Source organism: Argiope bruennichi, chromosome 4 (assembly GCF_947563725.1).
Source record: "Argiope bruennichi chromosome 4, qqArgBrue1.1, whole genome shotgun sequence".
NCBI lineage: Eukaryota > Metazoa > Arthropoda > Arachnida > Araneae > Araneidae > Argiope > Argiope bruennichi.
This window is the reverse complement of record NC_079154.1, coordinates 42187467-42203245: the sequence shown is the minus strand read 5'-3', so window position 1 is coordinate 42203245 and position 15779 is coordinate 42187467. Positions and strand designations below refer to the sequence as shown.

The following is a 15779-nucleotide window of genomic DNA, read 5'->3' as shown; positions in this document are numbered from 1 at the left end:
TGAATTTTTCTGATAAGTTTTTTTTCTCATTTTCTACTTTAATATATTAATCTGTGCAAATTGGATTTAATCTTTGATTAAAAAAACATTTAGCAAAAAATCAACTCATAAAAAATCTAATTATCTTCCAAGATTTTTGGCAGTAAATTTTATGTTAAATTTTCAATAAAAGTATACAATTTGTTTTCTGCGTTTAAAGAACTAAGAATAAACTCTTAAGAGGTTGGTTTAAAGAACTCTTAAATGGCTAAAATGAAATGCTTGAATCAACAGGTGAAGTCATTTTTTATGATTATGCATAAATCTAACAGTGGAATGATTTCAGATCATTAAGTGTTTAACCAAATCATTAACTTTTCCTAAACGGCCAAAAATATACAATTGAAATATTCTTTGTGACATTTCTGAATTTCTCTGAATAATCCTAAAAAAAAGTGTAACGTTTCTAGACTCAGACCAATTATTCAAAAATCTGAAAATTCATCATTGAACCAACCTGAATGCATTTAATGAAATTTAGATTATAAATTCACTAGTATCAAATGAAAAATAGTAAAAATAGTTTCAAATGACTTGTAATTTCCTGCTATTCTTTTGTTGAGAGTATCTGGAGCATTTCAACCAAGTTTTGACGCGATGTATACAAGTGAAATTGTATTCACTATTCTAACTGCATTTGTAATATTTCTTTCTACTGTTCCACATCATAAATGTGAGCAGCGGCGTCTAAGCTCAAGAGTAGTGACTACAAAGTATGGCGCCGTCAGAGGATTTATAAATTCCTTAGCAAATAGACAATTGCAACATGTTGAAGTTTTCCAAGGAATTCCTTATGCAAGTGCTCCAATTGGTTCATTGAGGTTCATGCCACCAGTCACTCCTCCCCACTGGAGAGGTGTCAAGAATGCTGATCATCTGGGGCCTGTCTGCCCCCAAAAGTTACCAGACGTCAGCAATGAGACGTTGGCACTGCGCAAAATGCCGATGGGTCGTTTGCAGTACATTAAGAGACTTTTACCTTACTTAAAGAATCAAAGTGAGGATTGTCTCTATCTGAATATCTATGCTCCAGCTGTTGGTAAGTGATATTTCTTATATAAAAAAACTTAACTTTAATCATGAATCTTTATTTTTTTTATTTAGCTTTTCATTTTGATTCAAATATTAAACTCAAAAGAGTAACAAATAATTTTATTTTTATCCAGTGTGCTTTAAATCATTTGTATTTTTTTACGAATTATCAAAATATATAGGGTTTGGTGGTAGAAAATAATTTAAAGCATGTATTTAGAAGAATAACTTAATTTAGAAGTAAATGGTTTCCTTAAATGTTTTTTTCATTATATCTTTAAAAAAATTGAATGTTTCACTACAAAAATAGTAAAGCAGCAATTATATTTTGATTCAGAGCTTTCTGAAACACCACTTTTTGTGGGAAAAAATTTAATCATGGACTACCATTCAATATAAAGTAATAATAAATTAAATTAAATATCGATGATTTTGAAAAAAATATATGTTTTATAAAAGGTTTATTTTATTCAAAATATTAAAATGTTTATTTCCATACATTAAAATATTGGGGACTAGAGCACATGTAATATCTATGTAAAGCACCTAAACAAAGAAATTTGATTACTTATTGATCACTGAAATCTGATCACAGAAATAAATCACAAGATATTCAGTGAAACAGTAAAAATTGGTTGTTTATTGTTCAATGAAGTCTGATCATATACATAAATCACAAGATATTCAGTGACATAGTAAAAGTTGGTTGTTTATTGCTCACTGAAATCTGATCACAGAAATAAATCACAAGATATTCGGTGAAACAGTAAAAGTCGGTTATTTATTGTTCAAGGAAATCTAAAGATTGAATTAAATCACTTGATATTCAGTGAAGTGCTATTAGCTGTATATATCAGTGGTATGTCCATGAAAATACTGGTTCCAGGAAGACAGATAATTAACGATGCCAACTAAGTTAGTTTCTGCGCCTTTCCGGCCCTTTAATTATTACTACGTTTGATTAATTTGGACCTATATTCTGATATTAATGCCATCAATATGTTCCATGAATTGAAGTGCAGTGTATGAATCTAAACACAATTGCTACACGAGGTGTATAATTTGTTATGCATATTAGATATGAAGTGCAGAAAATTGTGGAAGTGATGAATGAAAAGACTGGTATTCTATGAAAAAAGGTTTTATCAATTTAGAAAAAAATATGTGAAGTAAGTTACTATTTTGGGAATATCTTTTATAGCATACCATAAAATAAAATGTTTGGTTAATTTTGATAATTTGAAGGAAGCCAGTTTTTGAATTCTGTTTTCATAATTAATTTGAATTAAATTGAATCTATTTTCATAATTTCATAATTGATTATGTTTCATAATTTCATACGAAAAAGATCAGTTATGAATTTACTTCATAACATATCGTAAAATAAATTTTTGGGATAATTTCAATAATCTGAAGGAAGCCGAATTTTTGAATTTCTATTTCAGATTCCATAATTTCATACTTAATTTGGTTTTATATTTTCATATGAAAAAGATCAGTTATGAATGTTTGAAATGAATATGTAAGTACCATTAGAAAGGATGTTAAAAACATTTATATTCGAACCTTAGTTAATTCAATAAATTTTAATTATATCATTGTGTTATGAATCAATTATTTGTTTTAATGTCTATATAGAAATATAAATAAATAAAAAAAGAAAAGTGACTCTTCCCCATCTCCCTTTGAAAGAAACAGACAATAAAATGTAGAAATGTGATTTTTTTTTAAACTTAAAAATAGCCAACAAATGCTTAAAATTTTATTTCAAATTTTAAAAAAAAAATATTACTTTACTAAAATATGAGTGAATTTTTTTATTGATATTTATTCGCAGTCAAATGAAACGTATATATTCCTAGTTTCAGAGATTTTACGAGAAATATAGAACAATAATTATATCCAATCCGAACTTGTAAAAAATTTAATACAATTGACTCAAAAATGTCAATCAGTATTTCATTCAGAAATATTCACCTAAAATTTTAAGTGATCCTTTAATATTTCAAACACGGCTCGGTTTGAATACTCAATGCTGCGACAGACAGTCGACTATTTTGCATCAACAGGAAGATATAAATTTTATTTGGTGAGCGTTAAATTTAATCATAATCCAACATACTTATATAAAAAAAATGAAAAAAAGTGGAAAGATAAAAAAACACTAAAATCATTTCCTTGTTTGAATCAGAAGCTTAAGAGCTTATATCTTTTAAATGATTTATTAATTCAGGTTTTAATAAGCTCTCGTCATGTTCCATTTTTAGATTCAATTGATAAAGATTTCGGCCCACCATTTTCTTAAATCTGCAATTAACAACTAAAAACAAATCCGAATCTTCATAGATAACTATCTCCAATCATGTTACAATAAAAGACTTCTTTTAATTATTTCAAGTCCTGATATTTCCGAAAAAAAAGTTCATAGGCTTAAGACGAAGAAAATTAAAATCATTAATTAAAAGGAAATGTTACCTATCGATTACTTTTTCCAGTCTTAATTATCTTTCACCTTTCTGCACGTTAACTGTGTGAAAAGGGTTTAGTACGCCTGAAAACTCAATGTTTTAATTAAAGTTATTTATTTTTACGAGATAAGAACATCGAATTATAAAGACGCAGAAGATAGTTCTAATTAATTTCTAAATGATTCTAATGATAACTTTTTTACGACTTTTTTTTGTTACATAAATCATGACTTATAATGGCTAAGGTAAATGTATTAATTAAAATTGAATTATTGTCTCGCAACACTTTTGCGGAATAAATTTACTTCGTATGTTATTTTCGAAAAAACAAAAATATTTATCGGGTTCTTAATTAGCTCGTGTAAAACTCTCATAACATTTTTTGAACATTCTTCATTTTGATCAGATTCAAAGTAAGGAATTAAAAAAAAAATCAAAATGAAATCTTCCACATAAGTATTTTGACATTTTTTGGGATTAATTATAAGTTTAAAAATTCATTTACTATTTCTTCAACACTTACACAATTTTCTTCACTCTTATCAGTAAAAGTATTGAGATGAGATGAAACTTTTTATTCATTTCACTTGTATCTACAAATTCAATCGTTAATTCGATATACGTTGTTTATCGACAATTACAATGTTCTTCTCTTATATGCAAAACGCGCCTGTGTCAATTCATTGTTAAGGTTATAAGGCTGGAACTGCTTGTTTAATTAGCTCGTGTAAAACTCTCATAACATTTTTTGAACTCTCATATCTCTTCATTTTGATCAGATTCAAAGTAAGGAATTAAAAAAAAATCAAAATGAAATCTTCCACCTAAGTATTTTGAAATTTTTTTCGATTAATTATAAGTTTAAAAATTCATTTACTATTTCTTCAACACTTACACAATTTTCTTCACTCTTATCAGTAAAAGTATTGAGATGAGATGAAACTTTTTATTCATTTCACTTGTATCATACAAATTCAATTGTTAATTCGATATACGTTGTTTATCGAAAATTACAATGTTCTTCTCTTATATGCAAAACGCGACTGTGTCAATTCATTGTTAAGGTTATAAGGCTGGAACTGCTTGTTTACTTTTGATTATCTGTTGAAGGATTATTTCCTTCTCTCAGTTGGAAAAAAAAGAAAAATCGTTGTGGATTCGATTTTCTCCAACTCAAACTCAATCATGGTTCAACTAATACTCATGTGTATAAGGGGGAAGAAAATAAATTCAGGATCTTTTCCCAAATGCGCAATATTGAATAAAGATCTTCTGTGAAACGGAGGTTTTCTTCCATTATTTCGCCCTTTTTGTTTTCTCCGAATTTCTTTTTTGTAGAAAAACGTGTCTTCTTTAGTTTTCTTTAAAAATTCCTTCAAAGATGCCTTTTATTCTTTTTTTTTAGTTTTGCAAGATTATTATCTCCTTTCACGAATTAAAAAAAATATTTTAACAGTTACTATTTTCAACGATGAAAAAGATTTCATGCGTTATTTTATTTAAACTTGGCTTGCAAGCTCTAGCGGAGTTAAAGCAGTTAGACTTCATATGATTTTTCTTTTCACTCAAAACTACTTTGAGTCCAATTATTATTAATATCAAAGCAAAATTTATTTGAATTTAAAAAAGTTATATTCTAACTCATTAAGTGTATGCCTGTTAAATAAGAATTTAAAATTGGAAAAATGTTTCTATATGAATTTGGCTTTGCTTGGCATCATTATTGACTATTTCAAAAATAAAGATTACTGCAGGAAAAATCTTACAAATCATTTTGTAGCTTTCCATCAAAAGAATATGGTATACAATATGTAATTTATTGGAAGCGATAAATTGACCATACTGTAAGAGCATGTATTATTATCTATAGATCGCATATTAAAGGATAATTGTTTCCATTTATGCCAGAACCATATTTTAATTGTTTTTAGGATTCTAACGCAGTTTTTCTCTTCATCCAATATAAGGAAAAACAAATTAGATATTTTGGCAGTTAAAATACATAAAAATAAATTTGAATTTAAAAAAGTTATATTCTAACTCATTAAGTGTATGCCTGTTAAATAAGAATTTAAAATTGGAAAAATGTTTCTATATGAATTTGGCTTTGCTTGGCATCATTATTGACTATTTCAAAAATAAAGATTACTGCAGGAAAAATCTTACAAATAATTTTGTAGCTTTCCATCAAAAGAATATGGTATACAATATGTAATTTATTGGAAGCGATAAATTGACCATGCTGTAGGAGCATGTATTATTATCTATAGATCGCATATTAAAGGATAATTGTTTCCATTTATGCCAGAACCATATTTTAATTGTTTTTAGGATTCTAACGCAGTTTTTCTCTTCATCCAATATAAGGAAAAACAAATTAGATATTTTGGCAGTTAAAATACATAAAAATAAATTTGAATTTAAAAAAGTTATATTCTAACTCATTAAGTGTATGCCTGTTAAATAAGAATTTAAAATTGGAAAAATGTTTCTATATGAATTTGGCTTTGCTTGGCATCATTATTGACTATTTCAAAAATAAAGATTACTGCAGGAAAAATCTTACAAATCATTTTGTAGCTTTCCATCAAAAGAATATGGTATACAATATGTAATTTATTGGAAGCGATAAATTGACCATGCTGTAGGAGCATGTATTATTATCTATAGATCGCATATTAAAGGATAATTGTTTCCATTTATGCCAGAACCATATTTTAATTGCTTTTAGGATTCTAACGCAGTTTTTCTCTTCATCCAATATAAGGAAAAACAAATTAGATATTTTGGCAGTTAAAATACATAAAAATAAATTCATACATAAAAAAAAAATCCAAAAATATCCCAATCAGATGAAATAAAGTAAATCAACTAAAGAAAGGAATTAACTTTTTGAAAAAAAGAATTTACTTTAGATTTGATGCGTTTACAAATGTGGTTTTTTTTTACTTCTAAAGTCAAATAATTTTGTGATTTTGTATTAAAAGTCCTCATATCTGAATAGCTTTTTAGTAATATCCAGCTGACTGTAAATATCTTAAGAACTTCTAATTTGATGTATTACATTGACAATAATACTGAAGTTCTCCTGCCTTCAATTTACTTTCACATTTTGTGAAATCAGACAATTATTCATTGGGCAGTTCAGCGTGAGTTCTTATACATGAAAATGTTATTTTATCTGTTTCAAGTTATAGTTCATATTTCACTTACATATAAAATTTCTCTAAGAAATTTAAATTCTGAGTGAAATGATTTACACCTAATATTCATGTGGTGATTTGAAACTGTGACTTAATAGCTAAAATAGGTCACATCTTTTTCCGGATTCCATTTTGGCATTGTTTTAACTTTCGTTTTGTCACTGAAGTACGAATAATAAGATATCAACATCAATGGCGAATTAAATCATATGTACTTATTTTCTAATAACACAATTTTTACAAACTATTTTTAAGGGTTTGTGATCTTAAAAAATATTATAGTGACTGTTGAATTAAGCTCCAATGAGTTTTACTCCTTATAAAAATGAAAATAATTTATCAAAACAAGTTGTCGCTGATATCACATAGCAAATTAACCTTTATACCATCAAATAGATTTTTACTATATTATGAAAAAAATACACAATAATTACTATATTATTATTATTTAAATTAAAAGCATTTTGCAATGAAAATTAACAAAAATTTTCATTTTATTTTTCAATCAGTAAATTAGTTACAATATTAAATTCTAATTATTATTTTTCAAGTTACATAGATACATAATGACTGAACTGTTTTCTTGTTTCAATTCAGAGAAAAGGTATTCATTTATAAACGAAATTGGATTCATTTATAAACGAAGAAAGTATATTTCCTTACAAATATTATGGATGGTCCATAAGATAATATAATTATACTGCGCTTCATTTCTTTATTATAATTTCTATTTGAAAACAATAGAAAATATATATATATATATATATATATATATATATATATATATATATATATATATATATATATATATATATATATATATATATATATATTTGGTATGTGAAATCATAATCAAGGAACAGAACTTCCTTTAGCCCTCCAATATTTTCATTTCTTGGTAAAGCTAATTTAAAATAAAAGCACTGATAAGATATACTTTGGAATATCTATTACAAACTAAACATTTTGAAAAAAATATCAAAAGTTAGATTAGAGAAAAACGAACTAAGATTTAATAAATAATTCTAGCTGAAGAATCTATATTATTGTAATCATTTGAGAAGGACTAAATTTAACCTCAAAAAACATTTACGTTCTAATAAAGAAAAAATATTTATGTAATAATTTTATTAAAATTATGGATTCTTCTACAAATAATCTCAAAAGAAGTAAACATTAAATTCGATTTTTTTTTGAAAAAAAGATTGTTAAAATTATTTTTCTCTTATTTAATTACGTAGTGAGTTTAATTATTATAATAAAATTTACATATTTGAATTTTGTAACAGCATTTACTTTATCTGTAGCAACACAGAAATTTCAAAAGACAAATTATAACATAAATATAGCGATAATAATAAGATACATACACTTTGAATGACGATGCATCTAATCTATGGCTAAAAAGAAATTAAAGATTTGCAATAAAAAACATCTTTTAATAAATCATATTTTCTATTGATAAACCATTTGTAAATAAAATATAACAGTATGTTTCATACATTTATCTTTTTTTAAGCAACTTACTATTTGAAATACCCTCCTTATAATTCGTATATTCTTTAATAATCTACAAAATTACTTTTCAAGAATTTAACAGTTTAATTCAGATATAAAGAAATGTTTACTCTTTCATTAATATATATTTTGGTGTTCAAAAATTGTGATTATTTTTGTCTCTGTTTTATTTGAAACTATGCATATTTAATATTATCATTAAAAATATCGTAAATATGAAAGAAATGCGCATGCATAAATTTTCTTAAAACTTTTTTCGAGGACATTGTGAAAACAATATCTTAAACTTTGTAACATAAGTCTTACTGATATATTTATAAATTTTATTAATGAGACAAAATAACATGCAGCTTTAGGCAATTTAATTATGCATATATATTATTAAAAGAAGTTCAAGCGCTGAAATAAAAATAAGATTGAAGAACATTCATTTTATTTTTAATGACGGTTTTCCTTGAAATTATAAAAAAAAATATCACAAATTTTTAATAAATAAAATATGATTTGTTTTAATATTTAGTCATCTGTGACTTAAATTCATTGTCTTTTGAAGTTTTAGAAATAACAACGTATGAATTTCGTTTTTTAGACAATAATATCTTAAATTTTCTCATTAAATTAATCTAAATTCATAATCATTTTAATAAAAATTTCATAACAGTTTTGATAAATAAACTTTAAAATCTTACATACTTTTTCATTTCTTTTAAGATCGCACTAAACTTTAAATTATACTTTTATGGCTTCGGTATTTTTATTCATAATAATTTTTTGCTAAAAATAAAAAAAGAGTGTACTTTCTATATGTATGCGGATGCGCATGCGCTCTGCAAGGACATATCGTTCGATGGATAGCTAACGAATTTTGCACATAAATACATTGGAGTGTAAAAATGGGCATATATAGTAATTAATGAGATTTTGAATTGAATTTTAATTAAATAATTATAACTAGATATTTTATATCTTTTCATCATAATGAAAGAAAATATAGTAATACGGTATTGATTTTTGTTTCGATTTACAACTTAAAAAATACCTTTTTAACGGCATTAATTTATTTAAAAAGAATATTTTGCAAAATTTCAGCAATTTTTTAGAAACTTTTTCATATACTTTTTTTTAAAATAAAGTTTATTATTGCTATGAATTTTGAGCAATTTGTATTGTTTCAATAGATATTTAACTGTCTGATTTTCTTTCATTGTTGAAAGCTAAAGAAGAACGATTTGTTTTATAATTTGCAGATTTTACAAGTAGAATCAGAAAAAGAAATTACATTATTCAAAATGGGCCATGCCTTTTTAAATAAAAAAATCAAATCGTTTAAATTTTTAATGATACCATAATATTTTGATATTTTAATGATACCATAATAACTAATTCATTAAAAATATTCAAGTGCCAATAAATAAAACACATATTGACTTATTAAATAGAAAGACTATAATGTCTATTTTAGTTTGATGCTCAAACATATTAGATATCCTGAATATATAGTTATGTATCAGAGAAAAGAGCAACCAATATTGGCGCTAAAGACAAGTACATGATCATCTATGAGAAATAAGACGAAAATAATTCTACAATGACTTTAACGTTGGATTAAGTTCATTTCAAAAGATTTTAATTAAAGTTTATTTAAGGATTTCAAATTTAATATGAAAATGTTAGAGTCATAAAATCCATTAACAAAATGATTATTAAACGCCCAGTAGTAATATCCTACAATTCCTGAAATATAATCTTTACAAATCTCTGAAACATTTAATTTTCAGACAATCTTCCTTTTATTTGAATAAAAAAGATTATACTTTTTAAACATATTTAAAAAATAATTGTTATAAAGAAGTTTGTAATTATTCCCTTTTTTACATGTCGGAGAATCAAAGAAGAAACCTTTTGAGAACATATTTACCACTAATTGCCACACATTGCTTAATTTAATTTTGATAAAGTCTACCTTTTTCCTCCCATGAAGAAAAAAAAATATATAGTAACGTAAAACCCTTTTTCATATTGAAATATATATCCTGCGATATTGATAGCGGTGATGATGATTGAGATCATGAAAGGCAGCAAAGCGTGATAATGGGTTTTCCTTTTCCTTGAATATGAAAAGATACATTGTTACAATTACATTTATAAAATAATTATCATAAAGAAAATTGTATTTATTGCTTTTATTTCCTATTGAAGAAACTTTTTGAGACTTAATAACCACTAATCGCTTGGCATCTTTTAATTTTCTCAAATTTTCCCTTTTTCCTCCCATAACAAAACAAAATATAGTACAGTTAAGTCCTCTTTTCTTATTGAAATACATATGCTGCCATATTGATTGTAATGATGATTAACATCACCAAAGGCAGCAAACAGCGATAATGAGTTTTCCTTTTCCTATAATAAAGAAGGATATTTTGTTACAAAAACATTTACAAAATAATTATTTCAAAGAAATTTGTAATTATTCCTTTTATTTCCTATTGAGGAAATTTTTTGGGTCTTATTTATCGCTAATCGTGTCGCATTGCTTAATTTCCCCAAATTCACCCTGCATCCTCCAATAAAGAAACAAAATATAGTAACGTAAAGCTCTCTTTTCATATTGAAATACATATCCTGCGATACTGATGGAGATAATAATGATTGAGATCACGAAAGGTAGCAAATCGTGATAATGAGTTTTCCTTTTCCTTGAATAAATAAGGATATATTGTTACAGTTTACAAAATAATTATTTCAAATAAATTTGTAATTATTCATTTTATTTCCTATTGAAGATATTTTTTGAGACATATTTATCGCTAATAGTTTCGCATTGCTCAATTTTCCCAAATTCTCCCTTCATCCACCTATAAAGAAATAAAATATAGTAACGTAAAGCTCTCTTTTCATATTGAAATACATATCCTGCGATATTGATGGAGATAATAATGATTGAGATCACGAAAGGTAGCAGAGCGTGATAATGAGTTTTCATTTTCCTTGAATGAAGAAGGATATATTGTTGCAAACACGTTTACAAAATAATTATTTCAAAGAATTTAGTAATTATTCCTTTTATTTCCAATTGAAAAAACTTTTTTAAGATTTATTTACCACTAATAGCCTCACATCGCTTAATTTGCAGAAATTTTACCCCCCCCCCTCCATAAAGAAACAAAATATAACAAAGTAAAGCTTCTATTGACACATTATCACACTCTGATCGTAGCTGATACTGATGTTGCTAATGATTGACATCACGAAAGGCAGCATAGCAGGACAATAGGTTTTCCTTTTATTTGAATATAGAAAGATACAATGTTACAAACATATATAAAAAAATAATTATTATAAAAAAGTGTATTATTCCTTTTTATTTTCTATTGAAGAAACCCTTTGCGAATTATTTACCTCTAATCGCTTCGCTTACCTTAATTTTCAACCCCCACCCCCTTTTCCCTCCCACAAAATATAGCAACGTAAAGGCCTCTTTTCATATTGAAATACAGACTCTGCGATACCGATGGTGATGATGATGATTGGGATCACGAGAGGCAGCAGAGCGTGATAATGATTCCATCCGCTGTCGGGCTATAACAATCAATATTTCTCCAATTTTAAGAGAGGATATTCGCCATCTTGGCTGGCAAATTTGGTTGGAACGCTTTCTCATCACCGATTTATGTAGCACTGCGAGACAATATGAAATATTTACAGGCTCGAGATTCAGAATTGATTATTCCGCAGAGACTGGTCACCCATAATTAAGAGAATACAGTCGTGCAATGTAAGCAGAGGATGTCTTAAAAGTAATTTACTTAACAAAGGCGCCGCCGTATTTTCATAAGAGAAACTAAGTTTGAATATTCACAAAATTATCTAGGGATTTAGAAAGTCAACGGACTATACATAAATAAAAATTTGTGCTAGTTGGACAATTTAGATTCAAATATTATAAATCATTAGAATAGAAAATATAGTGTTGCTTAAAGGATCAGGGTGAGTAAAGATTACAATTAATGTGTTCATTAGAGGTAAGTTTCCTTGAAAAAAAAGTAATAAGCTGTATAAAATTTTCACATAATAAAATTCATTTAAGAATTTACAATATTTTTTGAACATTTACAAAGTCACCATGTTATATAAATAAAAAAGCCGCTCATTGGAAAATTGAAATCCTAATTTTATAAATCACTATAATAGAAAATATACTGTAGTTTAAAGCATCGAGGGATAATTAAAATTACGTCATTTGTTTATTCATGGTGCGGGGTTTTTTTTTTTTTTGAAAAAAAAAGTATTAAGATTTTTAAAATTTTAAATAAAATCTACTGAAATAAAATAAAAAAATATACGTTAAAAGCCCAAAATGGTTTAGGAATTTGAAGAAATATGAGGTTTTTTTAGTTAAAAAGAACCTTAGTCAAAAAGAACTATACCAAATGATTTCTCGTGTTCATGATTAACAATTAATTTGATTAAATTTTAGCATATAGCTTAAAAAATGTAATACTTTGCTCCAGATTTAGAATTAAGACGTATTTCTTTTTAAATACTATGGTTCAGCTAATAAACAGTATGAAAAACCGAACCGATTTTTCTCCTTCAGGACCGTTAAAAGAATTATAAAATCTTCTTAAATACATAGATTATTTGTTCTGTTGTACCGAAACTGCAGAAAATTAATTAGCATCGAGAAATTATAGCATTTTACTTGAAAAAAAGAATATGTATTAGCGTATTAAATACGAATTTTTTTGTGTTCAAATATTATCAAAATTTAAAATTTGTGAAAATAGAATTAAACGTTATTATTGCAAATACAAAAATGAATGTAAACTCTTAATAAAGAACTCCATTTCAACTCCATAATATTATAAATAAAATTGCACATAATTAAGAATAAAAATCTTTTTAAAAAATCAATCTTCATCTAAAAGAAACTTGAACATAGACTGCGAACTTTTAGGAGATTTCTCAAATACTTGCCACACTAATTCAATTATGCATGATATTAAATATATATTATTTAGAAAGTTATTTTTATCTTATTTTGCCAATAACGTTTAATTTTTTTTGCACACAGAGTTTTCAACTGACAACATATTTAAGTATAGAAATTTCTTTACTAACATAACCACTACTAATCAATGAGGAATGCAAGTTTTCTGCGTTGAAAATGTAGATTAAACATCCTCTATTTTGCTTTATATGACGCACGTATTTAGGAATAAATTAATGAAATACTCTTTCATCAAAATACAAAATAAATCGCCACTTACGTAAATGAGAATTAAGCCAATATACCTAATTTTAATATGTAAAATCAATAAATCTTGTTGTTTTAATTATTTATCTGATAAGGAACATAACACATTTAATGAAGCACACTTTTAATTTTTCAATGTGTAGGCAGCTTTATAGTATACATAATCACTGTAACTTAATTAAAGGGAAAAATCGCTTTCAGATTAAAAATCAAATTAACATCTTCAGCATGTAAAAATTTCAAAAATGTGACCTGGGAAAATCTAGTAAAGAATGCGGATGTTGTAGTAAACACATTAAATTTTTGAAATATTAACGTTTTGGGAAAAATAAAAGAATTTGTTTCAGTGAAGCTGTTTTGATGCAAATTAGAAAACATTCAACTTGATGTCCTTACATTAATTTAATCACCCAATAAAAGAAGTGAATTAACAATTTTCAGTACAGGAAATTTATATCAAAATGTGTGTTTTAAGCGTGATGGTAATAGTTAAATTACATTAATTTCAAACATTTAAATGTTTTTGATGGTATGAGTGACAATTTTAAATAATATTTATTTCAGCAATTAATTACATAACGGATTTGGAGATGTTTAATGACATTTGACTTAATTAAACTTATTGCAAAAATTTATAAGGGGAATTTTACTTAAAAATATTTATCATCTTGATATGCTTTTAACAAGTGAAAATAAATTTAATTTAATTCTTCTTTTCTTTTTAAAACATACAAGACAATAGTATACATTATTAGAAACAAATGGAAAAATTTAATAAGATTTTTTTTTCCAAAATACAATTGCCAGTTTCATTGAACTATAGGAATATATGATTTTTAAAACTGTTGTGGACTGCTAAATGTTTTTGTTAAAGCCTATTAAATTGAGTTAATAATATATAAAAACACTTTCTTAACAAAACGAAAACTAACAAAAAATATAAATTTAACTGGAACGTAGAAAAAAAATTTCACAGCAGAATTTTATAATATTATTTGAAAAACAATTCTTAATATGCCCTTGAAAAAATTTGAAGAGATAAAATAATACTTTAATTTTGGATTTCATTATTAAGAAATCCAACATTTTTTTAAAAAAAATCTTACATTTTTGCCTCATTTTTTCAGTGTTTTGAAACGAGTTTTATCTGGTAATTATTTACGAATAATAAAATTGAGACATTATAAAGTTATTTTTTTATGCTGGAGATTCCAATTAAAATAAGTTTTAATGCTTAGATTCCGCAACGAAATAAAAAATGTTGAAAGAACCACAAAACCTATACCTTGATACAAAGTAAGGAAAATGCAATTTTTATATTATTATTCGTAATAATTATACCATAATAAATAGATTCCGGAATAAAGCAGTTCATTAATACTTTAAGAAAAAGAAAATGGTTCGTTTAGAATATACAATAAAAATTATATTATATTATATATAATTATATATAATTATATTATTATATATAAAATTATATAAAAATATTTGGCAAGCAATTTTTAGAACATTCTGTAATGGTGACTCATCTAATTCTGTAATGTCCGTTCTCATCTAATTTTGAAAAATTAACATTTTTTTTTGTATCATCAGCTTACAATTTAGGCATTTTCTGTTCCAATTAATTACTAGGAATATATATTACTAAAATCCGCACTTACAGAATATTATGTTTAGAGTATCATTTTATTGATTATCTCATTTTTAGTTTCTGATAATATATAAAAATAATATTTATATTTATTATTTTAAATGCCTGCAAAATATTTTAATGAAGAAGAAATTAACAATAAATTAAAAATTAAATGTTCCCTATTTTGGCGATAATTCTTACAAAGTATTTCTCATAAAACATTTCTATAGGGATTTTGATATTTTTGAAAAATATTAGACAATTTATGTCCTTAAAATAGCTGAAAAACTATTAAGGTGGATATCGCCAGAATCTAAAAATGATTCAATTATTCTGCTTTCATCAGCCAACGGAAAGCTTCATCAAAGTATCTTGAGGAGGTCGACGACATTATTGAAAGACAGTAATTATGAGTGATAAAATTGCTTCTACTCCCAGACGACATAACCACAATAGAAAAGGCGCCACTCATCGCTGTTTAATAACTCAAGGCCTTAGAATTAGGAATCGGATGAGATGATTCATTTGAGATAAATTTTCAAGGATAGATGTCGAGGGATAACTGGGGATTTTAATGAGAATTTCAGGAGGATATTTTTATTAACTTTTACGTGAATTAATTAATTTTA

General features: G+C 25.7%; 1 protein-coding gene across 4 annotated transcripts in view; it reads left to right on the top strand.

The window, feature by feature from the left end:
• Nucleotides 1-271: 271 nt before the first annotated feature.
• The window catches only part of LOC129965905 (neuroligin-4, X-linked-like), a 308615-nt gene continuing 293107 nt past the window's right edge, over nucleotides 272-15779 (top strand). For all 4 annotated transcript variants that reach the window (XM_056080180.1, XM_056080181.1, XM_056080183.1 and 1 more), the window contains exon 1: nucleotides 272-1078. In XM_056080180.1, the coding sequence (XP_055936155.1) occupies nucleotides 637-1078 (442 nt within the window). In that variant the 5' untranslated portion in view covers nucleotides 272-636. The remainder of the gene's footprint in view (nucleotides 1079-15779) is intronic.